General features: G+C 59.9%; 2 protein-coding genes across 2 annotated transcripts in view; one reads left to right on the forward strand and one right to left on the reverse strand.

Moving 5' to 3' along the window:
* Positions 1 to 9469: 9469 nt before the first annotated feature.
* Positions 9470 to 21876, forward strand: SV2A (synaptic vesicle glycoprotein 2A). Its single transcript, XM_069878361.1, has 12 exons — positions 9470 to 10218; positions 13592 to 13772; positions 13853 to 14004; positions 14086 to 14219; positions 14816 to 14905; positions 15129 to 15239; positions 15360 to 15448; positions 16494 to 16658; positions 16744 to 16877; positions 16960 to 17163; positions 18341 to 18500; positions 21644 to 21876. Exons 1-12 carry the CDS (start codon positions 9639 to 9641, stop codon positions 21825 to 21827), a joined length of 2184 nt encoding a protein of 727 aa, XP_069734462.1. The 5' UTR covers positions 9470 to 9638; the 3' UTR covers positions 21828 to 21876.
* A 3483-nt stretch (positions 21877 to 25359) lies between these two features.
* BOLA1 (bolA family member 1) overlaps positions 25360 to 27914 on the reverse strand; it is a 2851-nt gene continuing 296 nt past the window's right edge. The window contains exon 2 of the mRNA XM_069878463.1: positions 25360 to 26319. Within this exon, the coding sequence (XP_069734564.1) occupies positions 25936 to 26304 (369 nt within the window). The 5' untranslated portion in view covers positions 26305 to 26319 and the 3' untranslated portion in view covers positions 25360 to 25935. The remainder of the gene's footprint in view (positions 26320 to 27914) is intronic.

Here is a 27914-nt window from a genome sequence, read left to right on the forward strand (position 1 = left end):
CGTCTGTCTCATGCTTTCTCCAAGCTGTTTGCTGCTGGCTGACAGGCTCCGAGAAATCTGGTACCCCCTGTGAGAAAAATGTACGGTAAAGCCTTGAATCTCATGGCTCGGACACTGTTGTCCCAGAGAGCACGTGTAGGATGTTCCGAGGAGTCGTTTGGCAGTGAAACCTGCTCTCCGGAGTCCCTGCCTCATCCCTTTCTGCACAAGGAAGGGGCTCTTTAAAAATGAGGTTTCTTTTTGAGGTTGCTCACAGCCACAGGGAGCCGTTATCGCTGTGGTTCTGGGGATGCTGATAACCAAGGGGGCAATAAAAGGTGGGTTAAGTGTTCTGGCAGGGAGAGAGGTGGAGCAGATTTGATCCACGTGCTGTCTCCACGCTTCCTAGGGCTGAGTCGCAGGAACCGTACCGCCTCTCCTAACGAATTCAGTGTCTCTGCGCCAATTTTGCACTAATTAGGGACATGTAAAAGCAGAGTCTGCAGTGGAAGGTTTCACACCTTCCCCAGCAGTTGGGAAGGCAAAGAGGAGGGAGGGGGCCTGGGAAATCAGAAAACATATTGGCTTTCTGCATAGAAAGCTGGGAATTCAGGTGATTTAAAGGCACAAAATCAAAATGTTTCCAGATATTTGGCCACCTGGAGTTGTTGTTTTGACTTGATGGAAGAAGTAGGGGATGCGATCAGGGACCGTAGTGCTTTTTTGGCTGTGGTGGCTCCTCTTGGGAGGCTGCAGCAGCTCTTCATGCTCTACAGAGAAGCTGCCTTGGTTTTACTCTTTGCTGGTTTATTTCTGTTCTGTTTTAACATCCTAGGGCTAAACCTGACCTTTATCTCACATCTCTCTTCACCCTTGCTGGTCAGAGCGTGAGAGCGGTGCTGAGCTTCCCCAGCCGGCGCAGTGGGGCTGCGGGTAAAGGATCCGGGGAGGCTCAGGGCCTGGTTGCGGAAGGCTGGGGAAGGAGCACAGCTGATCTGCCAGCTTTATTTCTCTGCCAGCTTTATTTCTCCTCAGCTCACGTTGCCTTTAGCACCTGAGTGGCCACTGAAAGATCTGTGAGATGAGCATGAAGAGCTCTTGCAGAATCAGAATGATTTAGGGTGGAAGGGACCTCAAAGCCCATGCAGCCACAGGCAGGGACACCTCCCGCTGTATCAGGGGCTCCAAGTCCCATCCAACCTGGCCTCGAACCTCTCCAGGGATGGAGCAACCTGTTCCAAGGCCTCCCCACCCTCACACCAAAACATTTCTCCCCTCTTTCAGCTCAAAACTGTTCCCCTCACCCTCTCCCTGATCCAGAGCCCCTCCCCAGCTTTCCTGGAGCCCCTTTCAGCACTGGAAGCTGCTCTAAGGTCTCCCTGGTGAGAGGGAGCTGCTCTGCACTTTGATTACAGCCTCTGATAAAGCGTAATTAGCGTCCAGGCTGTCCTAGGCTTTTACTAGGGATGTGGATTCTCTTTCTGCTCCTGGAGCAGCTGTCCCCACGCCAACAGAGCCTTTCTGGAGGCAGTTCAGGACCAGTAGTGGAACTTTGGGGCTGGCTGTGTTGGGAACAGCTTCCAGTTCTGCTCCTGGGTCAAGCCTTGAGCTCTGTGGTTGTGGAGGGCTGATCCTGACCAGGCTGAGCACCCAGAGCTTCCCTGGAGCAACATTAACCACAGAAGGTTCTCAAGTTTATATGGGAAATGCTGAAATCCAGAGGAAGGATTGCTAACATGCACAGGGTCTTCCAGCAGAACTGGAGGCACTGGGCTGCCCACTGAGCCTCTGATTTCATTAAGTCACCCACAGGCCTCGCCTGGGTCTGCTCTGGGCTGCTCCAGAGCCTGGCACAATCGCATCAGTCCGGTCTCCTTCCCAGGAACGTGCCCTGCAATTACTGCTGGATCGTGTCCAGCGCGGAGCCGTTCCACCGCCTGCTGCTCTGGCCCCAAAATTACAGAAGGAGCCCAACGCAAACAACATCGTAGTGGGGAAAAGCAGGACTTGAGGGTCTCTGTGCCAGCTGGGGCTGGTGGGGAAGAGGTGGAAGGTGATAAACGCATCCCTGAAGATGTTCAAGGCCCCCAACCCAGTGGGAGGTGACTCTGCCCGTGGCACAGGGTGGGACTGAAGGGGCTTTGAGGTCCCTTCTGACCCAAACTGCTCCATGAAGTCCTGGCATCGCTTGGCTCCAGCTCCTCCACCTCTGCAAACAGGGAAATGAGAAGTAGCTCCACAGCTGCTGCTTGAAGGAGCAGAGCCCAAGCGGGAGGAGAAAACTGGGCTCAGGTGTAAATTAGTAGTAAATCGTGGCTGTTTAAGAGCCCGGAAGCTCGTGGGGCTGTGCTGGCAGCTCCTGAGCCGCAGCAGCTGGGCTGGAGGTGTTTTTCTTAAGAGCTGCCTGGTGAGAGCATTGTAAAACATCCCTAATGTTTGTGCTAATCTTCCCATGCATGGGATCGGCGCTTGCCTTTCTCCGCTGCGGTCAGAGCGTTCGTGTGCGCCTGGATGCCGTTCAAGGCAGGAACCCATTAGGTGTGGGTGAGGCACATCGCTCTTCCAGGCTGTGGGCGTAGGGAAAGGTCTTTACGCATCAGGAAAAGCACCTCCGAAGCCAAACAAGTCCTAGAGCAGCCACGGTTCTCTGGGGTTGGATTTGTGATGGATGGGGAGGGAGCTGGAAGGAGCTGAGCTGGGCTGGGCTCTGGTTTTGGTGTTGGTCTCAGTGCTGGAACACTAAAAGATTCCAGCGCCAAGGTTTTTGACTGAAGTCAAGCAGTCTTATGAACCCCCCCACCCCAGCTACAGCAATTAAAGGCATTCCTGAAGTGGAAGTAATTATGCCAAGGGAGAGGCCCATTGCCATCCATCGATCGGGCTGAAACGCGTGCCAGAAGCGAGATGTCTCGGTCTCGGTGGACTCGCTGTGACTCCAGCTGGGTGACTTTGTTGGCTGGTGTGTCCGAGCTCCTGCGAGGGGGAGCGTGTGCAGCCCTCGGAGCTGTGATGGACAGGGGGTTGCCCCCACCACAACACGGCCGGGAAAGGCAGATTAAGCACCTAATGGGAGGTTTTTACCCTGAGAGGCTGATACACAAATGCCTCCTCCTGCCCTGGGCAGCGTTGGACCCTCTGAGAGAGCCTGGAGCTCATGGCAAGACGTAGGGGTGGGAGCGTGCTGCCTCCTTCATCCCAGCATCTTCATCTGCTTCCCCGAACCCGCCTGCTTTCCCTTCTCCTTTTCTCCAAAGGCAGAATCCTGCTGTCTCTGCAGGAGATCCAACCCCGGGACCCACCTCAGCCTGTCTGGTTCCAAATTCCAAAAGCCTCTGTGATGGAACAGGGAGGGATCAGCTTCCACACCTTCTCTTTGCGGAGGCTGTCAGGGTGGGGAGGAAGGGACAGAATCGATGACCCCTTCCCTATCGTCTGTAGCCAGAAATTCAGGGAGAGTTTGGCTTGGAGTACTGGAATGGAAAGGTTTAGGTGGGGCGGATGCTTGTGGGATGGTTATCTGCAGCGTGCGGTGTCCGTGATGCTGAGATCCAAGATGCTTTGAGATCTCGAGTGTCTGAAGCAAGCTGTGCTTCCCATGTGGATCCAGTGAGCTCCGGGCTGGTGTTTATGGGCTCTTGGCTCAAGGAAGCCACCAGGACACTCCTGGGGCAGCTGATCTCCTTGCCATGGATGGAACCACCCCGATGTTATCCCATCTCCCTTGGTTTTATCCCATCCCTCCTGGTTTTATCCCATCCCCTAGTGTTATCCCATCCCCCTGCTATTACCCCATCCCCTCTGGTATTACCTCCATCCTCTCTGGTGTTACCCCATCCCTCGTATTATCACATCACCCCTGGTTTTATCTCATCCCCCCCCATGGCAGAGGGGTTGGAACTAGATGATCTATGAAGTCCCTTCCAACCCAAACCATTCTATGATTCTGTTATCCCATCCGCTGTGGTTTTATCTCATCCCCCTGGTATCATCCCATCCCCCTGGTGTCATCCCATCACTCCTGGTTTTATCCCATCACCCCTGGTTTCATCCCATCACCCTGGTTTTATCCCATCACCTCTTTTTTGGGCCCTGGCAAACGTGATGCGATCCGAGGCCCTCAGGACCGGAACGAGCTGTTCCCCTGTCCCTGCTGCATTGCATTTTGCTCCAGCTCTCTGCATTAAAGCCTTAAGGCTCAGCGCGAGCTCACGGATGCTGGGGGACACGGAGCTTTGCCGGTGACAATGTGGCTCATGAGTCATAGCTTGACGGGCTCGGCAGCCCCGGGGTGGCAGCTCACCCGTGCGCCCAGGCCAATGAGGCTCCGTGCCGGGCTCCGCCGGCGCGTGATCAGCCCCGCGGTCCGGATGCGCCGCGGTGGGAGCAGGCGTGCAGCCCACACGAGGGGGAGATGGGCTCGGCTTTCCCCTCCTGCAGCCCCAGCCCTCTGCCAGCTGCCACAAAGACCCTGGCAGCTGGGCTGCGCTCGCCCTTTTGGGGTCATTTCATAGAAATGGGATGGGCAGGGACACCTCCCGCTGCATCAGGGGCTCCAAGCGGCGTCCAACCTGGCCTTGGACCCCTCCAGGGATGGGGCAACGTGGGCCAGGGCCTCCTACCCTCACAGCAAAACATTTCTCCCCAAGATCTCATCTCAATCTCCCCTCTTGCAGCTCAAAACCGTTCCCCCTCATCCTATCCCTGCCCTCCCTGATCCAGAGCCCCTTCCCAGCTTCCCTGTGGGCTTTCCAACAGGATCTCAAGTATTTCTTAGCTTCCAGGTTCCTAAACCCATCCTGCTGCTGCTGCCACTGGTGTGGACTGGTCCTCATCTCTCTGAGCATTGAGCTGCTGCCTCACCGTTAACACATCAGGCTCTGTGCTCCTTCCTACCTTCCCTGTGCTCATTTTGGCCTCGAGCACGCCTCCTTCTTCCTCCTCTCATTAACCGGAGGTCTCCCACTGGGATCCAGTTTGTGCCCAAGTCACCGCGAGCTCGGCACAACCAGACATGGGAAGCTTGGCCTCAAACCCACCTTTGATGCTGGATCACCAGGCACTAACATCCTGGAAGCTGAGACCGGCTCAACTCGTTGCACGTGAGGTGCAGGAGGCTTAGGGGAGGTCTTGCTTCTCTGGATGCTCCCAGCCTTGCTCAGGATGGGGAACCCCAAATCCCAAACCAGAACAGCCTGGGATGCATCCTCACGTCCCCTGGGATGGAGCAGCCAAGGTCCCAGTTTTCCCGGTGAGTGTCCTGGGGCAAATCCAATTGGATTTGTGTCCCTCGGACCTGGTTTTGCCTCCCTGCAATAACCGCGATCCTCCTCGAACCCCTCAAAAAAGCTACGGGAGGCGTTCGTGCCCTCTCCCGGCAGCGGGGCCGGCCAGCCCAAGCGGAGATGATTTGATGCGAAGAAATCGGGATCCAGCCCCGAGGAGGCCGTGACTCAGATCTGCCAGGCTGCGCTGCCATCCGCCCGCGGCTGCGGTGGCGGCGGGAGGGGAGGTTTCCATAGAGGGGCCACCGAATCCTCGGCGTTGGATCAGGGGGCTGCCAACTCATTCCCCCCCCATTAGCCACGGTCACCTCCGCGGTCACCGGCTTCAAGCCGGCACGGAAACCCCGCTCCCGAGGGAGCTCCCGGCGAGCGCGGGCGACCCCGGGGGAGGCATCGCCAAAGCGCCGGCTTCGCCGAGAGCCAAAGCGAGGGGCGAGCCCCCCATCCTCCTGCCTGGCCCCCCCCTGTTTGGGTAGCTCAGCCCTCCCCGCCACCTCCCTTCGCTGGGCTCTTCCAATGGACTCTCCCAATGCTCAGCGTGTGTGGCGGAGGCTGCGGCGTTAACGCTGCCTCTGGTACCCGTGAGCTATTTTCTTGCCGTATCCCTGCCGGAGCATCCTTCCTCGCAGCGCAGGAGGCGGACGCCGGAAGGAGAGCTGGAGCCGAGCGAGGGCTGAAGCAGGTAAGGAGAGAAAGGAAAGCTGTTTTCTAAAGCAAATCCCCTTCCTCTCCCCTCTGCTTTTAATTAGCATCCTCGGAGCCGCCGTTCGATGGATTAGGGGTTCGGCTTCTCCTTTCCACTTGGTGTGGCCATTTTGTCCTGGAAAACCTTGCCTCTAGCCTTGCTGTGTCTTTTTTCTGGGTGTCTTTCCTGGCTCCTTGTCATCCTTTCCGTGCCGTCGTAGGGCTGGGGAAGCTCTGCCGGTGGGCGAGCTCTGCTGAGGGGCAGCTCGGCCCGTGGGCATCGGGGTTTTACGGCAGCGCTGGGTGTTTATGGTGGCGGTGCCGGTGGGTTTTGGGGAGGGGGGGAAGCGCCGCAGCCCTCCGGGGGTGGCCTGGAGAAGGGGGGGCTGTTGGATGATGACCTTGGACACAGGCGATTTCAAACTCTTCCCCTCTTGTCGCCATGTTCGTGTCATCGTGCAAAAAAGAGGAGGGGGACCTGGAGGAGCCCCGACGCGGGACCACCCGGGGGATGCTGCGCTGCATCCATCGCGCGTGGCAGGAGGAAACGGGTCCAGAGGCCCATAACCTTGTCTGGGGTCGGGGGGCTCTGCTCTGGACGGGGCTGGAAGGGTCAGTGATGTGGTTTTACAGCCACAAGAGCATTTTTGGGGGGACTCTCCCACCCTCCAGCTCTTGCGTGCCGGGTGTCGCGCTCGCTCCCTGTGCAATCACGTCTCCGGAGCATCCGTGCTGACAACGCAGGTTGGCTCGGCCGCTCGAGGCTCCCGGATCGCGTGGAGCAGCTTCCCCGTCACCGAGCCGAGCTGTGACCTTGCTCCGCAGCCCCGACAGGGCTTTGGCCTCGCCGTGCTCCCCTCTGCTTTTCGCCGTTCCCTCTACGTCACGGCTCGGGCAGCGGCGTCCCGCGGCACGGCCGCATTGGGAGGCACCGCAGGCAGCCAGGCTGGAGCTAAATGACCTTGGCCATGAATCCGCTCATCCAGCGGCCTTGGGGGGGCCAAGGGTCCAACCCGAATTGGGGACCGAAGGGTCCCCGCCATGGCCACGCAGCCAAGGTCGCTCCCGGCTGGATGGAGTGGAGGCAGCGGGTGAATTAGAGATTTTACGCTGCTTAAACCCCCCCCACCTGCCTTCATTCAGAAACTGGGGGGGGCACGCCGTGCCGCAGCACCGTCCCTGCACCATCCCACGGTCCCGGCTGATTTTAATTACCCCCCTAATTCAAAAGGGCTAATTTTAGCCTCCCCGCTGCGCCCTGTCCCCTCGCTCGGGGAGGGGGGACACGGTGACGGCTGCGTCCCTCTCCTTGTGGCCTCATCCTCTGCGCTCGGTCACCACCGAAGGGTAAAAAAAGCCTTTTGGGGGGGTCACAGCAGCCCCCAGGGCCGCCCATCCCTGCCCCGAGCGGCGCTGGGCTCAGCGGGGGTCACGATGCCGCTTGCGGAGGGGGGACAACGAGCTGGGGACGGGGGTGCGTGGGGACAGGGAGATGCCACCCGCTGATTAAAGCCCCCGGGGGGGGGTATCCGGATGCCCCCAGCCCCCCTCAGCTCTGCCCTGGCGGCCGCTTTGGCTCCTGCCGACGCCAGCGTCTCTCGCCAAACACAACCCGTGGCCAAAGCCCTTCTGGAAGCCTCCCCGGGGAGCGTGATCCGGCGTCCGCTCTGCCACCACGGCCAAGCTCAGGCAACCAGCTCGGGGACCCCCTACCCCCAGGCATCGGGGACCCCCCGCCCCCGGGATGCTGAGCCCCCCAGTGTCCCCTCGCTGTCCCCCTGGTGCTGCTCCATCCCTGAGGATGGAGAGGGGACAATCCAGGCTTGCTTTCGGGCAGTGACGTGCCATCCAGGGTGGACAAACTGGGGAGCAGCCCTGTCCCCAATGCCCCCACCCTCCCTTGTCCTCCGTCCCTCGTTGGTCACAGATGGAAAGGTTGGACCTTGGGGGGCTGTGCTTGGGGTCCCCCCCCGCCAAGTGATGGAGAGGGGGTGTCCCTTGGCCCCCGCTGCTGTTGGGGTCCCACCACTCTTGGGGTTCCCCCTCATTCCTTGAAAAGGAGCCCCCCCCCAGCCCCATTGATGCTTTTGGGGTGGCCACAACCCCCCCTCATCGGTCTTTGGCCTTCCCAGCCCCATTGAGGGCTCGGAGGGGCCGTTGCATCAATGGGTTGGGGGGGACGTTGGTGGGAAGTGGGGGGCCCACGGTTTGGGGAGCCCTTGTTGGGGGGATGGAGGGGCGGTGGGACCCTCCTGCTCCAGGCTGGGAGCCGTCACTGCTGGGGTCACAACCACTGGGGACGTGGCTGGGGCACCAGGTCGTGGTCAGCCAGCCTGGGGCTTCTGTGAGGGAACCCCCCCATCCCAAACCTGCCTTGTCACCCCTCTGATCCAGGACAGACACACTGGGGCTGCCCTTTTGGGACCCCCAAGCCCTCGTGGAACCTCTCTTGAGGGACCCCCCCATCCCAAACCTGCCTTGTCACCTCTCCGATCCGGGATGGACACATTGGGGCTGCCCCAGAAGGCTCTGGGACCCCCTTGTGGGACCAAGGTCCCCCTTCCCAAACCTGCCTTGTTGCCCTCCCTTGATCCAAGGTGGACGCAGCCCTGGGGCTGCCCTGGAAGACTTTGGGGACCTCTGTGCCTTTGGGGGGGCTGATCCCTTCACCGTCCATCCAATGCCAGTGCCGCTCCATCCCACGGCCGTTGTGGGATGTTGTGGAGACCCCCTCAGGTCACCCAGGGTCTGAGGTGGCACCATCGCAGCCCTGCAAAGCTCTGGGCTTGGCTCCTCCATCCCCAGGGCCACTGGGTGTCCCTGGGTGGGTGGATGGGGCCGTTCGACTGGAGAAGGCAGAGGAGACGTGGGCCACGCTCTCCTTGTTCAGCTCATCCATGTCCACGTGGATCCATCCTTCCTCTCGTGTCGAACCCAGGGGCGCTGTGCTCCCTTCTTCCAGGGGTTTCATTTGTTTAGGAAGTGCCAGAGGGTTTGGGTTCAAACAGGTAGCTGGAAAAAGAGACAGAGGGAGGCAAACTGGCACCATAGCTTGTGCTCAGCCACGTTATCAGACCTTGGAGGATCTACTATGGAGCCCATCCTGCTGCCAAGGGTGTTGAAATCCAGCTGGAATCATGGAATGGGTTGGGTTGGAAGGGACCTCAAAGCCCATCCAGTCCCACCCCTGCCAGGGGCAGAGACACCTCCCACTGCATCAGGGGCTCCAAGCCCCATCCAACCTGGCCTTGAACCCCTCCAGGGATGGGATCTGGGGGTTCTGGCCGATGTCAAGTGAGAATCATGGAACTATGAGATGGTTTGGGTTGGAAGGGACCTCAAAGCCCATCCAGTCCCACCCCTGCCATGGGCAGGGACACCTCCCACTGCATCAGGGGCTCCAAGCCCCATCCAACCTGGCCTTGAACCCCTCCAGGGATGGGACAGCCACCCCTGCTCTGGGATGAGGTGGGATGTGGGGCTGTTCCCACCCTACAACAACCCCTGCTTGTGTCTGGGCTCCTCAGGTCCGGGGTCCCCCCGTGTCCCCTCCCGGCCGGTGCCACATGGATGGGTAGCTCCGTCGCCCATCTCCTCGCATCCCACCGTGGTCCTCGGGCGTGAGGACGCAGCCCCCGACGCCGAGAACCTCCCCGCTTCCATCCCGGTGTCGCGGCCGATCCCACCGGCACCATGGACGAGAGCTTCCGAGACCGGACGGCGTTCATCCGGGGCGCCAAGGACATCGCCAAGGAGGTGAAGAAACACGCAGCCAAGAAGGTGAGCAAGGGCATGGACCGCGTGCAGGACGAGTACACCAAGCGCTCCTACTCCCGCTTCGAGGAAGAGGAGGACGACGAAGATTACGCGCCCCAGGACGGCTACTACCGGGGAGGCGAGGGGGCCAATGAAGAGGAGGGGGCTTCCAGCGACGCCACCGAGGGGCACGACGAGGAGGATGAGATCTACGAGGGCGAGTACCAGGGCATCCCGCGGCACGAGTCGCTGAAGAGCGGGGAGCGCCTGGGGGCCGAGGCGGCCGTGGGCACCTTCGACGACGGCGAGGGGCAGCGGCGCAAGGACAGGGAGGAGCTGGCACAGCAGTACGAGCTCATCCTGCAGGAGTGCGGCCACGGCCGCTTCCAGTGGACCCTCTACTTCGTCCTGGGACTGGCCCTCATGGCCGACGGCGTCGAGGTCTTCGTGGTGGGCTTCGTCCTGCCCAGCGCCGAGAAGGACATGTGCCTCTCCGACTCCAACAAGGGAATGCTCGGTGAGGAGGGCACGGGGACGTGGGGGTAGGAGGGATCGGGAGGAGATGAGGGTTGTGGAGGTGATGAGGGATGTGGAGAGATGTGGCGGGGATGTGAGGAAATGGGGACGTGGAGGAATGAGGGTATGGGGAACGTGAGAAGATGGGGAGCTGAAAGACACGGGATACAAAGAACGTGAGCAGATATGGGATGTGGAGATATACGGGGGGGACAAGGATATGGGGAATGTGAGAAGATGAGGAGCTGAAAGACATGGGATACAAGGAACGTGAGCAGATATGGGATGTGGAGATGTAAGGGGGGGACAAGGGTGTGGGGAATGTGAGAAGATGAGGAGCTGAAGGGACACGGGATATGGGGAAGGTGAGCAGATATGGGATAAGGAGGGACAGGGATGTGGGGAGGAGAAGCAGATATGGGATATGGAGGAATATGGAGAGATATGGGGGGACGTGAGGAAATGGGGACATGGAGGGACAAGGGTATGGGGAATGTGAGAAGATGAGGAGTTGAAGGGACACGGGATACGAGGAACGTGAGCAGATATGGGATGTGGAGATATATGGGGGGGACAAGGGTTTGGGGAATGTGAGAAGATGAGGAGCTGAAGGGACACAGGATATGAGGAACGTGAGCAGATATGGGATGTGGAGGGACAGGGATATGGGGAACAGGAGCAGATAAGGAAGGACACGGATATGGAGAACAAGAGTATATATGGGATATGGAGGGATATGGGGAACACGAGAGGACGGGGAGTTGGAGGGACACAGGGTATGAGGAACAGGAGCAGATAAGGAAGGACAGGGGTATGGAGAACAGGAGTATACATGGGATATGGAGGGATATGGAGGGGTATGGGGAACGTGAGCAGATATGGAGATATATGGGGGGACAAGGGTATGGGGAACGTGAGAAGATGGGGAGCTGAAGGAACACGGGATATGGGGTACGTGAACAGATGTGGGATAAGGAGGGACAGGGATATGGGGAACAGGAGCAGATAAGGAAGGACACGGATATGGAGAACAAGAGTATATATGGGATATGGAGGCATATGGAAGGATATGGAGGGATATGGGGAACATGAGAAGATGGGGAGCTGGAGGGACACAGAGTATATAAGGAACCGGAGCAGATACAGGATGTGGAAGGACATGGATAGGGGCAACATGAGCAGCTATGGAATATGGAGGGACGTGTATATGGGGGACAGGAGCAGATACGGGGTGTGAGGGACATGGGGATGGGGTGACACTGGAGGGACAGGGCCACACAGAGAGACGTGGGTAGGTGGGAACGTGGAAGGACATCAGGGATACGGGGGGACGTGAGCAGATGAGGGGATGGAGGGACATGGAGCAGGTGGCAGTTTAGAGGGACATGGGGAACATGGGGACACAAGCAGGTTAGAGGTTATGGAGGGACGTGGGACGTAGGGGCACATGAGTAGGTGGGGACATGGTGGGTGCGGGGGACATAGGAGGAGCTGAGCTGATGGGGACATGGAGAGGACTTTGGGGACACACGAGGAGGTGGAGAATGTGGGGGTCAGGGGACAAAGGGGACCACGAGCAGACAGAGGGATGTGGAGGGACAGGGGGTCCCAGGGAGTCATGGAGATACAGAGGGACAGGGGGATGCCAGAGGACATGGGGGGACAGGGGGGTGTGGGGGGACAGGGGGATGTGGGGAGCACGGTGAGGACACAGATGTGGAGGGACACAAGGAGATATGGGGGACACCAGGGACACCATCCCGGGGGTATTGAGGGATGTGGGGTATGGGGGGCCACCACGAGGTGGGAGATGGGCACCAGAAGATACGGGGGGCCATGAGGATATTGGGGGGGGGGCATTGGGGGGAGGAGAAGCACGAGGAGATGTGGGGACAAGGAGGGTAATGGAGGTGATGATGGGAATCACCATCCAGCCACTCCCGGTCCCATACTGGTCCCCACTGGAGCCCCCCCAGACCCTCATCTCCCCGCTGCAGCCCACCCCCTCCTGATAAGAGGATGCTGAGAGACCTGGGGGTGTCTGCTGCTGCCCCCTCAGTCTGGTGTCATCGACCCACACCCCAAACCAACCCCCCCTCCTCCAAATGCGGGGGTCGGGGTCCCCTCCTTGCCAGGGGACACAGGCTTGGGGGGGTCATTGTCTCCCCTGGGGACCCCAGCACAGAACCCCCACCCCGAGCGTCACCCCAGGGGACTCGGGGTGCAGGACCTTGTGTCCCCAAGACAACTTGGGGTGCAGGTTCTTGTGTCCCCTGGATGACTCGGGGTGCAGATCCCTGGGTGACTTGGGGTGCAGGTCCTTGTGTCTCCAAGATAACTTGGGGTGCAGGTCCTTGTGTCCCCTAGGTGACTCGGGGTGCAGGTCCTTGTGTCCCCAAGATAACTTGGAGTGAAGATCCTTGTCTCCCCTGGGTTGCTCAGGGTGCAGGTCCCTGGGTGACTCGGGGTGCAGGTCTTTGTGTCCCCAAGATAACTTGGGATGCAGGTCCCTGGGTCCCCCCGGTTATTCGGGGTGCAGGTCCCTGAGTGACTCAAGGTGCAGTTCCCCAGATCCGCAGGTGACTTGAGCTGCAGGTTCTTGTGTCCCCAAGTTAACTTGGGGTGAAGGTCCCTGTGTCCCCAAGACAACTTGGGGTGCAGGTCCTTGTGTCCCCTGGGTGATTTGGGGTGCAGATCCTTGTGTTCCCAAGATAACATGAGATGAAGATCCTTGTGTCCCCTGAGTGACTCGGGGTGCAGGTCCTTGTGTCCCCAAGATAACTCGGGGTGCAGGTCCTTGTGTCCCCTGGGTGATTTGGGGTGCAGATCTTTGTGTCCCTGGGATATTGAGGTGCAGGTCATTGGGCACCTCGGGGTTCAGGTTGCTGTGTCCCCTGGGATATGGGGGTGCAGGTCACTGGGTGATCGGGGTACAGGTCCTTGTGTCCTCCTGATGATTTGGAGTGCAAATCCTTGTATCCCCAAGATAACTTGGGGTGAAGGTCCTTGTCTCCCCTGGGTGACTCAGGGTGCAGGTCCATGTGTCCCCAAGATAACTCGGGGTGCAGGTCCTTGTGTCCCCCGGGTGATTTGGGGTGCAGATCTTTATGTCCCTGGGATATCGAGGTGCAGGTCATTGGGCAACTTGGGGTGCAGGTTGCTTGGTGATCGGGGTGCAGGTCCTTGCGTCCTCCTGATGATTTGGGGTGCAGGTCCTTGTGTCCCCAAGATAACTTGAGGTGAAGATCCTCGTGTCCCCTGGGTGATTGGGGTGCAGATCCTTGTGTCCCGTGGATATCAAGGTGCAGGTCGCTGGGATATCGGGGTGCAGGTGGCTGTGTCCCCCGGGAACTGACGTGGCCGTGTCCCCCCAGGGCTCATCGTCTACCTGGGCATGATGGTGGGCGCCTTCCTGTGGGGCGGGCTGGCCGACCGCCTGGGCCGAAGGCAGTGCCTCCTCATCTCCCTCTCCGTCAACAGCGTCTTCGCCTTCTTCTCCTCCTTCGTCCAAGGCTACGGCACCTTCCTCTTCTGCCGCCTCCTCTCGGGCGTGGGGTAAGGGCTCGGGGACCCCCAAGGCGGGGGCTGAGCCGCTGGGCCCAGCGGTTGACGCCGTTGTGTCCTTCATCCCCCAGCATCGGCGGCTCCATCCCCATCGTCTTCTCCTACTTCTCGGAGTTCCTGGCGCAGGAGAAGCGTGGGGAGCACCTGAGCTGGCTCTGCATGTTCTGGATGATCGGGGGCATCTACGCCTCTGCCATGGCCTGGGCCATCATCCCCCACTACGGTAGGAGCCTCCCGGCACCGCAGCGAGGGTTGAGTTTGGTGGGGCTGAGCTCCAACGCCGCGTCCTCTCCTGTCTCCGTAGGCTGGAGCTTCCAGATGGGCTCGGCGTATCAGTTCCACAGCTGGAGGGTCTTCGTCCTGGTCTGCGCCTTCCCCTCGGTCTTCGCCATCGGGGCGCTCACCACCATGCCCGAGAGCCCCCGCTTCTTCTTGGAGGTGAGCGGAGCTGGGGGACGCGGGGACGTATCCTGCCGGGGGGGCAAGCAAGGAGCTCAGCGGGGTGGTGGGGAGCTGGGCTGGGACCTTGGGTGGGGGATGAAGATGGGGGGGACCCTGATGGGGACTCCAGGTGGGAGATGGGACCTGGAGAGGGACCCTGAGTGGGTGATGGAGACGGGGGAACCAGGAGGATCCTGCAGTGGGTGGTGGGACTGGACAGGGACCAGCAGGTGATGGTGATGGGAGGACCCAGGTGGAACCTGAGGTGGGAGATGGGACCTGGAGAAGGGCCCTGAGTGGGTGATGGAGATGGGGGGGACCCAAGCTGGGACCCCCAGGTGGATGGTGGGACCCAGGTGGAGATCACAGGTTGGTGGTGGGACCTGGAGAAGGAGCCTGAGTGGGTGATGGAGACAGGGGACCCAGGAGGAACCCGTGATGGGTGGTGGGACTGGACAGGGACCAGCGGGTGATGGTGATGGGAGGACCCAGGAGGAACTCCAGGTGGGTGGTGGGACCTGGAGAAGGACCCTGAGTGGGTGGTGGGACGGGGCAGGATTGGTCCCCTGGTGAGCCCAGGCTCTGCCTTGCAGAATGGGAAGCACGACGAGGCCTGGATGGTGCTGAAGCAGGTCCACGACACTAACATGAGGGCCAAGGGCCACCCCGAGAGGGTCTTCTCGGTAAGGTCCTGCTGCCCTGGGGCTGAGCCTCCAGCCGCTGGGGCCGGGGGAGCTTCTGGAGGCTGCAAATTCCACCCCTCTGGGAAAAGCACCACCCAGAGGGGTCAACCCTGCTCCACCAGGGCTGGAAACGGAGGCACGAGGTGGAGATGGGTCCCACGGGGGAGTCTGGGCTGAGGTGGGTGCTTCCCAGTGTCCCCAGACTGTGTCCCCACCCCCGCAGGTGACCCACATCAAGACCATCAAGCGGGAGGACGAGCTCATCGAGATCCAGTCAGACACCGGCACGTGGTACCGGCGCTGGCTCGTCCGCGTCCTCAACCTCTCGCAGCAGGTGAGGCCACATCCTGCCCCGGGGCGGGGGGTCCTGCTCCCCTCTGTGTCCCCGTGTCACCTCCTGTGTCCCTGTGTCACCTCCTGGGACCCCATGTCACCTCCTGGGACTCCTCCCCAGGTCTGGAGCAACTTCCAGCAGTGTTTCGCACCCGAGTACCGGCGGGTGACGCTGATGATGATGGCGGTTTGGTTCACCATGTCCTTCAGGTGGGGATGGGATGGGATGGGATGGGATGGGATGAGTTAGGATAGATTGAGATGGGTTGGAATGAGATGGGACTGGGTTGGGATGAGATGGGACTGGGTTGGGATGAGTTGGGATGAGATGGGACTGGGTTGGGTTGAGTTGGGATGGGATGAGTTAGGATAGGTTGGGATGGGTTGGAATGAGATGGGACTGGGTTGGGATGAGTTGGGATGAGGTGGGACTGGGTTGGGTTGAGTTGGGATGGGATGGGATGAGTTAGGATAGATTGGGAGAGGTTGGAATGAGATGGGACTGGGTTGGGATGAGATGGAACCGGGTTGGGATGAGATGGGACTGGATTGGGTTGAGTTGGGATGGGATGGGATGAGTTAGGATAGATTGGGAGGGGTTGGAATGAGATGGGACTGGGTTACTATGAGATGGAACTGGGTTGGGATGAGATGGGACTGGATTGGGTTGAGTTGGGATGGGATGGGATGAGTTAGGATAGATTGGGATGGGTTGGAATGAGATGGGACTAGGTTGGGATGAGATGGAACCGGGTTGGGATGAGATGGGACTGGATTGGGTTGAGTTGGGATGGGATGGGATGAGTTAGGATAGATTGGGAGGGGTTGGAATGAGATGGGACTGGGTTACTATGAGATGGAACTGGGTTGGGATGAGATGGGACTGGATTGGGTTGAGTTGGGATGGGATGGGATGAGTTAGGATAGGTTGGGATGGGTTGGAATGAGATGGCATTGGGTTGGGATGAGTTGGGATGAGATGGGACTGGGTTGGGTTGAGTTGGGATGGGATGGGATGAGTTAGGATAGGTTGGGATGGGTTGGAATGAGATGGGACTGGGTTGGGTTGAGTTGGGATGGGATGGGATGGAGCAGAACAGGCAGCACCAGGATGGAATGGGATGGGCCTGACAGAACTGGGATGGGACTGTCAATACTGGGACACAACTGGTAGCTCTGGGATGAAACTGGGATTGGTCTGAGATCGACTGGGACGGGCGTCGCAGTGCCTGGGCTCAGCCCCCTCTCCCCACAGCTACTACGGGCTGACGGTCTGGTTCCCGGACATGATCAAACACCTGCAGAACATCGAGTACGCCTCGCGCACCAAGCTCTTCACCCGCGAGAAGGTCCGGCACTTCACCTTCAACTTCACCCTGGAGAACCAGATCCACCAGGGCGGGGAGTACTTCAACGACAAGTGCGTCCTGGGTTGGGGCTGAGGCCTGACCCGCTCGTCACGTGAGTGGATGTGATGAACCGGGCTCTTCTCCCAACCCTACCAGGTTCATCGGCCTGAAGATGAAGTCGGTGACGTTTGAGGACTCGCTCTTCGAGGAGTGCTACTTCGAGGACATCACCTCCAGCAACACCTTCTTCAAGAACTGCACCTTCATCTCCACCGTCTTCTACAACACAGGTAGGAGGGGGATCAGGATGGTCCTCAAGGAGGGGACGGAGACGGAGGTGACCCCACCAACCCCCTTCTCCACCCCGGACAGATCTCTTTGAGTACAAGTTCATCAACAGCCGGGTGGTGAACAGCACCTTCCTGCACAACAAGGAGGGCTGCCAGCTGGACTTCAGCGATGACAACAACGCCTACATGATCTACTTTGTCAGCTTCTTGGGCACCTTGGCCGTCCTCCCCGGGAACATCGTCTCGGCGCTCCTCATGGACAAGATCGGCCGCCTCCGCATGCTGGGTGGGCATCGAGGAAGAGCTGGTTTGTGTTGAGCGTGGGGAGACCAGAGAGGTGGTGGATGCCCCATCCCTGGAAACGTCCAAGGTTGGGTTGGGGCTCTGAACAACCTGATCTAGTTGGAGATGTTGGACCAGATCAGCTTTGAAGGCCCCTTCCAGCCCTGTTCATGGGTCCAGCCCTGTTCAATGTCTTCATCAATGACCTGGATGAAGGCATCGATGCACCCTGAGCAAGTTTGTGGGTGACACTGAGCTGGGTGGAAGCTGGATCTGCTGGAGGGTCGGGAGGCTCCAATGGGATCTGAACAGGCTGGATCCATGGGCTGAGACCAACGGCAGGAGGGTTAACGAGGCCACATGGCGGGTCCTGCCCTTGGGGCACAACAACCCTGAGCAGCTCCAGCCTAGGAGAAGTCTGGCTGGAAACTGCCTGGAGGAGAAGGACCTGGGGGGGTTGGTTGAACAGGAGCCAGCAGGGGCCCAGGGGGCCAAGAAGGCCAAGGGCATCTTGGCTTGGATCAGACCCGGCGTGGCCAGCAGGGCCAGGGAGGTTCTTCTCCCTCTGGCCTCGGCCCTGGGGAGACCGCTCCTCGAATCCTGGGGTCAGTTGTGGGCCCCTCCCCACAAGAAGGATGTTGAGGCTCTGGAGCGAGTGCAGAGAAGAACAACGAAGCTGGGGAGGGGGCTGGAGAAGAAGAGGAGCGGCTGAGAGAGCTGGGGGGGTTTAGCCTGGAGAAGAGGAGGCTGAGGGGAGACCTCATTGCTCTCTGCAACTCCCTGAGAGGAGGTTGTGGAGAGGAGGGAGCTGGGCTCTTCTCCCAAGGGCCAGGGGACAGGACGAGAGGGAATGGCCTCAAGCTCCACCAGGGGAGGGTCAGGCTCGACATTAGGAAAAAATTTTTCACCGAAAGGGTGATTGGGCAGTGTCCGAGGCTGCCCAGGGAGGGGGTTGAGTCCCCTTCCCTGGAGGGGTTTAAGGGCCGGGTGGACGAGGTGCTGAGGGACATGGGTTAGTGATTGATGGGAATGGTTGGACTCGATCTGGTGGGTCTCTTCCAACCTGGTGATTCTGTGATTCTATGATTCCAACCTGAACCACTCCATGACTCCCTGACCTCCTGCCTCAGTTTCCCCTCCCCGATGAGGCTTCCCTGACGTGTCCCTGTGTCCCCCCACAGCCGGCTCCAGCGTCATGTCCTGCGTCAGCTGCTTCTTCCTCTCCTTCGGCAACAGCGAGTCGGCGATGATCGCTCTGCTCTGCCTCTTCGGCGGCGTCAGCATCGCCTCCTGGAACGCCCTCGACGTGCTCACGGTCGAGCTCTACCCCTCCGACAAGAGGTGCGGGAGAGGATCTGGGTGCCCAGAGCCAGATGTGATGGTTTGGGAGCCAGATGTGAGGGGTTGGGAGCCAGATATGAGGTTTTGAGTACCAGACGTGATGGTTTGGGTGCCAGATGTGATGGTTTGGGTGCTGAGCATCAGATGTGATGTTCTGGGAGCCAGATGTGGGGTTTTGAGTACCAGATGTGATGGTTTGGGTGCTGAGCATCAGATGTGATGTTCTGGGAGCCAGATGTGGGGTTTTGAGTACCAGATGTGATGGTTTGGGTGCTGAGCATCAGATGTGATGTTCTGGGAGCCAGATGTGGGGTTTTGAGTACCAGATGTGATGGTTTGGGTGCCAGATGTGATGGTTTGGGTGCCAGATGTGAGAGTTTGGGTGCTGAGCATCAGATGTGATGTTTTGGGAGCCAGATGTGAGGGTTTGGGTGCCAGATGTGAGTCTTCGGGTGCTGGGTCTGCGGGTGTGGGTGCCAGATGTGAGTGTGTGGGTGCCAGGTCTGAGGGTCTGGGAGCCAGATGTGATGTTTCAGGTGCCAGATAAGTTTTCGGGTCTTGGGTTTGTGGGTTTGGGTGATAGATGTGAGGGTTTGGGTGCCAGGTCTGACAGTTCTGGTGCTGGGTGCCAGGTATGGGGTGCTGGGTGCCAGTTATGGGGTGCTGGGTGCCAACTATGGGGTGCTGCATGCCTGTTATGGACTTCTAGGTGCCACTGATGGGGTTCTAGGTACCGGGTATGGGGAGCTGGGTGCCAGTTATGGGGTGTTGGGTGCCAGTTATGGGGTACCGAGTGCCAGTTATGGGGTACTAGGTGGCAATTATAGGGTACTAGGTGCTAATTATGGGGTGCAGGGTACCAGTTATGGGGTGTTGGGTGCCAGTTATGGGGTACCGAGTGCCAGTTATGGGGTACTAGGTGGCAATTATAGGGTACTAGGTGCTAATTATGGGGTGCAGGGTACCAGTTATGGGGTGTTGGGTGCCAGTTATGGGGTGCAGGTTGTCACTTATGGATTGCTAAGTGCCAGTTATGGGGTACTAGCTACCATTAATGGGGTGCTGGGTGCCAGTTATGGGCTGCTGGGTGCCAGTTATGGGCTACTGGGTGCCATTTGTGGGGTGCAGGGTACCAGTTATGGGGTGTTGGGTGCCAGTTATGGGGTGCAGGTTGTCACTTATGGATTGCTAAGTGCCAGTTATGGGGTACTAGCTACCATTAATGGGGTGCTGGGTGCCAGTTATGGGCTGCTGGGTGCCAGTTATGGGCTACTGGGTGCCATTTGTGGGGTACTGGGTGCCAGTTATGGGGTGCTGGGTGCCAGTTATGGGGTCCTGGGTGCCTGTTATGGGGTACTAGGTGACAATTATGGGGTGCTGGTTGCCAGTTATGGGCTACTAGGTGCCAGTTATGGGGTGCTGGGTGCCAGTTATGGGGTCCTGGGTGCCAGTTATGGGGTACTAGGTGGCAATTATAGGGTACTGGGTGCAAGTTATGGGGTATTTGGTGCCAATTATGGGGTGCTGGGTGCCAATTGTGGGGTGCAAGGTGCCTGTTATAGGCTTCTAGGTGCCACTTATGGGGTTCTAGGTGCTGGGTATGGGGTGCTGGGTGCCACTTATTGGGGGCCAGCTGCCACTTATGGGGTGCTGGGTGCCAGTTATGAGGTATTAATTGCCAGTTATGGGTGCTGGGTGCCAGTTTTGGGGTGCTGAATGCCAGTTATGGGGTACTGGGTGACAGTTTGGGGATGCAGGGTGTCACTTATGGGTTGCTGGGACCGAGTTATGGGATGCTGTGTGCCAGTTATGGGGTGTTGGGTGCCGGTTATGGGGTTCTAGGTGCTGGATATGGAGAGCTTGGTGCTGATTATGCGGTGCTGGGTGCTAATTATGAATGCCGGGTGCCAATTATGGGGTACTAGCTGCAATTTATGGGGTACTGGGTGCCAGTTATGGGGTGCTGGGTTCCAGTTATGGAATGCTGGGTGCCAGTTATGGGGTACTAGGTGCTAATTATGGGGTGCTGGGTGACAGTTAGGGGACGCAGAGTGTCACTTATGGGTTGCTGGGTTCCAGTTATGGGATGCTGGGTTCCAGTTATGGGGTGTTGGGTGCCAGTTATGGGGTATTTGCTGCCAGTTATGGGGTGCTGGGTGCCAGTTGTGGGGTGCAAGGTGCCTGTTATGGGCTTCCAGGTGCCACTTATGGGGTTCTAGGTGCTGGGTATGGGGTGCTGGGTGCCACTTATTGGGTGCCAGCTGCCACTTATGGGGTGCTGGGTGCCAGTTATGAGGTATTAATTGCCAGTTATGGGTGCTGGGTGCCAATTCTGGGGCGCTGAGTGCCAGTTATGGGGTACTGGGTGACAGTTTGGGGATGCAGGGTGTCACTTATGGGTTGCTGGGACCGAGTTATGGGATGCTGTATGCCAGTTATGGGGTGTTGGGTTCCAGTTATGGGGTGCTGGGTTCTAGTTATGGGGTGTTGGGTGCCAGTTATGGGATGCTGGGTGCCAGTTATGGGGTACTAGGTGCTAATTATGGGGTGCTGGGTGCCAGTTAGGGGACGCAGGGTGTCACTTATGGGTTGCTGGGTGCCAGTTATGGGATTCTGGGTTCCAGTTATGGGATGCTGGGTGCCAGTTATGGGGTGTTGGGTGCCAGTTATGGGATGCTGGGTGCCAGTTATGGGGTGCTGGGTGCCAGTTATGGGGTGTTGGGTTCCAGTTATGGGGTGCTGGGTTCCAGTTATGGGGTGCTGGGTGCCAGTTATGGGGTGTTGGGTGCCAGTTATGGGGTACTAGGTGCTAATTATGGGGTGCTGGGTGCCAGTTAGGGGACGCAGGGTGTCACTTATGGGTTGCTGGGTGCCAGTTATGGGATTCTGGGTGCCAGTTATGGGGTGTTGGGTTCCAGTTATGGGGTGCTGGGTGCCAGTTATGGGGCACTAGGTGCTAATTATGGGGTGCTGGATGCCAGTTAGGGGATGCAGGGTGTCACTTATGGGTTTCTGGGTACCAGTTGTGGGATGCTGGGTTCCGACCGTCGGTGCTGGTTTCCCAGTGAATTCCCACGAGCGTTTTGGGGTGCCACGGGCAGATGGGGTCCACGCGGTGCTAACCCCCCGATGTTTCCCTGCAGGACGACGGCCTTCGGGTTCCTCAACGCCCTGTGCAAGCTGGCGGCCGTGCTGGGCATCAGCATCTTCACGTCCTTCGTGGGCATCACCAAGGCGGTGCCCATCCTGCTCGCCTCGGCCGCCCTGGCGCTCGGCAGCTCCCTCGCCTTGAAACTCCCCGAAACCCGGGGGCAAGTCCTGCAGTGAGAGTGGGGGGGGGGAGCTGGGGCAGAGGGGCCCCCCCCCAAAAAAAAAATCCCTGGGGACCCCCCCCTTCCATCAAAGCAACCACCCCCCTCTTCCAGCTCCCCACCCCGTCCCCCCCCCGGGATTAGTCTCGTTAGACACTGTGAAACGTCTTCTTGGAGCATTTGGGACCTTTTTCATTTGCACTTGGCCCCCCCAAACCCACTGCCCCCCCCCCCCCCCGCCCAGGTCACCCCAAAACCCCTTCCACCTTCCCAAATTCCCCCTCCCGTTTCTTTTCTCGGTGTTGTCCCCTCTGTGAATTTGCTGCTCGCACCCTGGGGGGGCTGCAGTTTGGGGGGGTCGGGGGGGTCCCCCTCAATCTCGCAGGGGTGCAGGACAAGCCCCATGGCCCCCCCGACCCACCCCATCCCTGCTGGGAGAGGAGGAGGAGGAGAAGGATGAAGGCTCCGTCCTCAGGGATGGGGCAGCGGTGGCTCCGTGCCTCAGTTTCCCCATCTGTAGGGATGGGTTCCGGCACTGCCAGGGGTAAAGGTGGAGGGTGAAGGGGTCCCCTCTGCACCCCAAGACAATTTGGGGGGGGCTTTTTGGGGTGCAAAACCCCGCAGGGTGCCCGGCACCTGGGCAGGCAGAACAATGCGGGGTGCGCGGCACCTCAGGGCGAACAGCACGGGGTTTGGGGGGGGCCACAAACTTTTGGGGGGCACAACTTTTAGGGGGCACATCCTGGGGTGCACATCTTGGCATGCCCAACCCTTTGAAGTGCACATCTTGGGATGCTCAACCCTTTGGGATGCACAGACTTCGGGGTGCTTGTCTTGGAGGGCTCAACCCTTTGGGGTGCACATCTTGGGGTGCACATCTTGGGGTGCTCAACCCTTTGGGTGCATGTCTTGGGGTACACGTCTTGAGGTACACGTCTTGAGGTGCGCAAGCTTCTGGGGTGCACAGCTCTTTGAAGAGCACAACCTTTTGGGGTGCTTGACCTTTTAGGTTGCAAAAAGCTTTGGGGTGCACATCTTGGGGTGCTCAACTCTTTGAGATGCACAACCTTTGGGGTGCATATCTTGGGGTGCGCATCTTGGCATGCCCAGCCTTTTGGGGTGTACATCTTGGGGTGCCCAACCCTTTGAGGGGCATGTATTGGGGTGCTTGACCTTTGAGGATGCTCAACCTTTGGGGTGCCCGACCCTTTGAGGTGCACGTCTTGGGGTGACCAACCCTTTGTGGGGAGCACATCTTGGGGTGCACAACCTTTTGGGGTGCTTGACCCTTTAGGTTGCACAACCCTTTGGGGTGCCTGACCCTTTTGTGCGCACATCTTGGGGTGCTCAACACTTTGAGGAGCACATCTTGGGGTGACCAACCCTTTGGGGTGCACATCTTGGGGTGACCAAACCTTTGGGGGGGCACATCTTGAGGTGCACAACCTTCTGGGGTGCACAATCCTTTGGGGTGCACAACCGTTTGGGCCACACAAACTTTGGGGTGCATGTCTTGGGGTGCTCAACCCTTTAAGGTGCACGTCTTGGGGTGCATGTCTTGGGGTGCACAACCTTCTGGGGTGCTCAACCCTTTGGGGTGCACATCTTGGGGTGACACATCTTGAGGTGCACAACCTTCTGGGGTGCTCAGGCCTTTGGGGTGTACAACCTTTTGGGGTGCTTGACCCTTTAGGTTGCACAACCCTTTTGGGGTGCCTGACCCTTTGAGGTGCACATCTTGGGGTGCACAACCTTCTGGGGTGCTCAACCTTTTGGGGTGCAAAACGTTTGGGGGTGCTTGACCCATTAGGTTGAACAACCCTTTAGGGTGCCCGACCCATTGGGGTGCCTGACCCTTTGGGGTGCACATCTTGGGGTGCACGTCTTGGGGTGCACAACCTTCTGGGGTGCATAACCCTTTGGGGTGCACAACCTTTCGGGGTGCTCGACCCTTTGAGGTGCACATCTTGGGGTGCCCAACCCTTTGGGGTGCACATCTTGGGGTACTCAACCCTTTGAGGTGCATGCCTTGGGGTGACCAGCCCTTTTGGGGGGGCACATCTCGAGGTGCACGACCTTCTGGGGTGCATGTCTTGGGGTGCCCAATCCTTAGGGGGGGCACATCTTGGGGTGCCCAACCTTTTGGGGTGCTTGACCCTTTAGGTTGCCCAAACCTTTTGTGGTGCCCGACCCTTTGGGGTGCACAACTTTTTGGGGTGCATGTCTTGGGGTTCCCAACCCTTTGAGGTGCCCATCTTGGGGTGCCCATCTGGGCACGCCCAATGCTTTGGGGTGCACATCTTGGGGTTACACAACCTTTTGGGGTGCACGTGTTGGGGTCTTCACCCTTTAGGTTGCTCGACCCTTTGAGGTGCACGTTTTGGGGTGCCCCAAGGGGGTCCGTCAAGTTGTGTATCGGGGTGCAAACCCCTTTGGGGTGCACGGTTTGGTGGGCTGAGCGGCATGTTGGGGTGCAGGGCGTTTCGGGGTGCACGGCACCTTGCTTTGCAGGGTGTTTTAGGGTGCGCCTCCCCTTGGGGTGCTTGCATTTGGGGGTGCAGAGCCCCTTGGGGGCACCCCTCAAATTGCAGGGTGCCCAAGTTTTGGGGTACCCAGCCCTTGGGGTACCCAGTTTTTGGGGTGCAGCACCCCTCGCTGAGCCCAGCCCCCCTCGCTCATCTAATTTTGGGGTGCAGTGGGGTGCCCCCACCCCACACTGGTGCCCCAAGGCATCACCCATGGGTGCAGCCCCCCACTTTTTGCATGGGGAGGGGGGCGCAGCTCCGTTTTGGGGGTGCAATGGGGTGGGGACCCCCAAAACTGCTGGGTTTGGGGTTTTTTTCCTCATTTATAATGGATTTTCTTTCTTAGGGGGTGCTGGTGCGAGGAGGGGGGGGTGTGCAGGAGGGGGGGGTGCTCCCTGCACCCCATTTCTCCCCCCTGCACCCCACTTCTCCCCTCTGCACCCCAAATCTCCCTCCCCGCACCCCATTTCCCCCCCTCAACCCAGAGCACAAAACCACCAGTGGTTCGCAAAGCACAAAGCAACGCTGGGACCCCCCCCCTTAAAAAAAAAAAATGGGGTACGGGGGGGCCCCCTCCCCCAAAAATGGGGTACGGGGGGGTGCTCCTGGACCTCTGCACCCCCCAATTGATCCCCAACAAGGGATGGGAAGCGTTGGTCTATGCAAAAGCGCTTTGGAGGCCCCCCCCCCCCAACTCAAATTTGGGGTAGCCCCCCCAGATATTTGGGGTAGCCCCCCCCCAGCATCACGAGCAGCCCCCCCTCTAAGCGATCGAGCGGCGTGTGCTTCATCCTCCCCTCCTCCTCCTCCTCCTCTTTCTCCTCCTCACCTCCCCCTTTCGGTGTCGCTGGTTCTTGGGGTGCCCCCCCCCCCGCCCCCCCATCGCTCTGTCCGTGCGCTCGTGCCGTGCTGTAGATTTTAGATGTTTGTAAATTAATTAAACGACAAGAAAACACCCCAAAAAAGCAACAAACTCCCCCAAAATGACCCCCACCCCCCCCCAAAATGATTCACCAGCTGCTGTTTCCAAGCTGCTCCCCTTTATTTATTTAATTTTTTGGGGGGGGGGGGGGGGGTGTGCACCCATGATGCTGAACGCAATTAAAAAATCAATGTAATTGGATGGGGGGGACCCCAAAATCCCCCTCCAGGGTGGAAGCGGAGGGGACCCCAAAATCCCTCTCCAGGGTGGAAGCACGGGGGGGTGTCCCCAAAATCCTCCTCCAGGATGGAAGCAGGGGGACCCCAATTTCCCCTCCAGGGTGGAAGCAGGGGGGACACCCCAAAATCCTCCTCCAGGGTGGAAGCAGGGGGGTGTCCCCAAAATCCTCCAGCAGGATGGAAGTGGAGGGGACCCCAAAATCCTCCTCCAGGATGGAATTGGAGGGGACCCCAAAATCCTCCTCCAGGATGGAAGCAGGGGGGACCCCAAAATCCTCCTCCAGGGTGGAAACGGGGAGGGGGACCCCAAAATTCACCGCCTCAGGGTGGAAGCAGGGGGGTGCGTGCAGAGAATGGGGTGTTGCAGGGTGGGGGGCACCCCAAGCTCGTGGATAAATCCCAGCTCCATCCTTTTGAAGAGGGTTGGGGGGGGTCACATCACTGATCTCCAGCCGCCTGGTTGCCGCGCTCCCGCTTGGACCCCCCCAAACAAGGGGGGGTCTGGGGGGCGCTGGGGAGGGTCTCCCACTGCTGGGGGGTCCTGGCGACGATGGCGAGGGCGTGCAGGGGTCCGGCCAGCTCGGCGCTGAGGGCGGCGTGGACGAGGCGGTGGCGTTGGAGGGGGGGCAGCCCCGCGAAGCGTTCGCTCACCACCACCACCGAAAAGTGGGTTTCAGCCCCGGGGGGGCCCCCGTGCCGGGGGGTCTCGTCCAAAACCTGCAGGTGGGTGGGTTGGAGGGCAGCGTCCAGCTTGGAGCGGATGGCGCGAGCCAGGGGGCCAGCGGCCGCCAGCACCGGACCCGGCATCACGAGGTGGGGGGGCTGCGAGAGAGAGAGGGAGGGGGGGGTCAGGGGGGGCTGTGAGAGAGAGAAAGGGGGGTTGGGGGGCTGTGAGGGGGGGGGTCAGGGGGGGCTGTGAGAGAGAGAAAGGGGGGTTGGGGGGCTGTGAGAGAGAGAAAGGGGGGGTCAGGGGGGGCTGTGAGAGAGAGAGAGGGGGGGTCAGGGGGGGCTGTGAGAGAGAGAGAGGGGGGGTCAGGGGGGGCTGTGAGGGAGAGAAAGGGGGTCGGGGGGGCTGTGAGGGGGGGGGTCAGGGGGGGCTGTGAGAGAGAGAAAGGGGGTCGGGGGGGCTGTGAGAGAGAGAGAGGGGATCGGGGGGGCTGTGAGAGAGGGGGGGGTCAGGGGGGGTTGTGAGAGAGAGAAAGGGGGTCGGGGGGCTGAGAGAGGGGGTCGGGGGGGCTGTGAGGGAGAGAAAGGGGGTCGGGGGGCTGTGAGAGAGAGAAGGGGGGTCAGGTGGGCTGTGAGAGAGAGAGAGGGGGGGTCAGGGGGGGCTGTGAGGGAGAGAAAGGGGGTCGGGGGGCTGTGAGAGAGAGAGGGGGGGTCAGGGGGGGCTGTGAGAGAGAGGGGGGGGTCAGGGGGGCTGTGAGAGAGGGGGGTTGGGGGGCTGTGAGAGAGAGAAAGGGGGTCAGGGGGGCTGTGAGAGAGAGAGAGGGGGGTCGGGGGGGCTGGGGGGGGGTCAGGGGGGGCTGCGAGAGAGAGAGGGGAGTCGGGGGGGCTGCGAGAGAGAGGGGGTCGGGGGGGCTGTGAGAGAGAAGGGGGTCGGGGGGTGCTACGTGAGAGAGAGAGGGGGTCAGGGGGCTGCAAGGGGGGGGTTGGGGGGCTGTGAGAGAGAGAGGGGTCAGGGGGTCTGCAAGAGAGAGGGGGTCGGGGGGCTGCGAGTGAGAGGAGGGGCGGGGGGGGGCTGCAAGAGAGAGGGGGAGTCAGGGGGGGCCACAAGAGAGAGAGGGGGGTCGGGGGGCTGGGGGGGGTCAGGGGGGCTTGCAAGAGAGAGCGGGGGGGTCAGGGGGGGCTGCGAGAAAGGGGGGGTCGGGGTGGCTGCGAGAGGGAGGGGGGGTCAGGGGGGGCTGTGAGGGGGGGTCGGGGGGGCTGCGAGAGAGAGGAGGGTTGGGGGGGCTGTGAGAGAGAGGGGGGTCGTGGGGGGGGCTGCAAGAGAGAGAGGGGGTGTCGGGGGGCTGTGGGGGGGGGGCAGGGGGGGCTGTGAGGAAGAGGGGGGGTCGGGGGGGCTGCAGGGTCAGAGAGAATAAATGGGGGTGGAAATGCGGGGGACACAATGGAAACGGGGGGGGTGTCAGGGGAGCCTAAAGGATCAGAGCCATAAATGGGGGTGGAAAGGGAGGGGGGGGACAAAAGGAATGAGAGAGGGGTTTGGGGGGGTCAGACTGGAACATGGGGGGCAGAGGGGAGTGGAGGCTGGGGGCGCTCCTCAAGGGTGAGACCCCCGTAAATGGGGGTGAAAAGGGGGTGGGGGGGCTCAGGCTGGAAAGGGGGGAGGATTTTGGGGGGCCCCCTGCAGGGTCAGACCCCGTAAATGGGGGTGGCAGGAAGGGGGGACAAGGGAGCCCCCTCAACGACCCCCCCAT

This window comes from Phaenicophaeus curvirostris, chromosome 29, assembly GCF_032191515.1.
Source record: "Phaenicophaeus curvirostris isolate KB17595 chromosome 29, BPBGC_Pcur_1.0, whole genome shotgun sequence".
Taxonomy (NCBI): domain Eukaryota; kingdom Metazoa; phylum Chordata; class Aves; order Cuculiformes; family Cuculidae; genus Phaenicophaeus; species Phaenicophaeus curvirostris.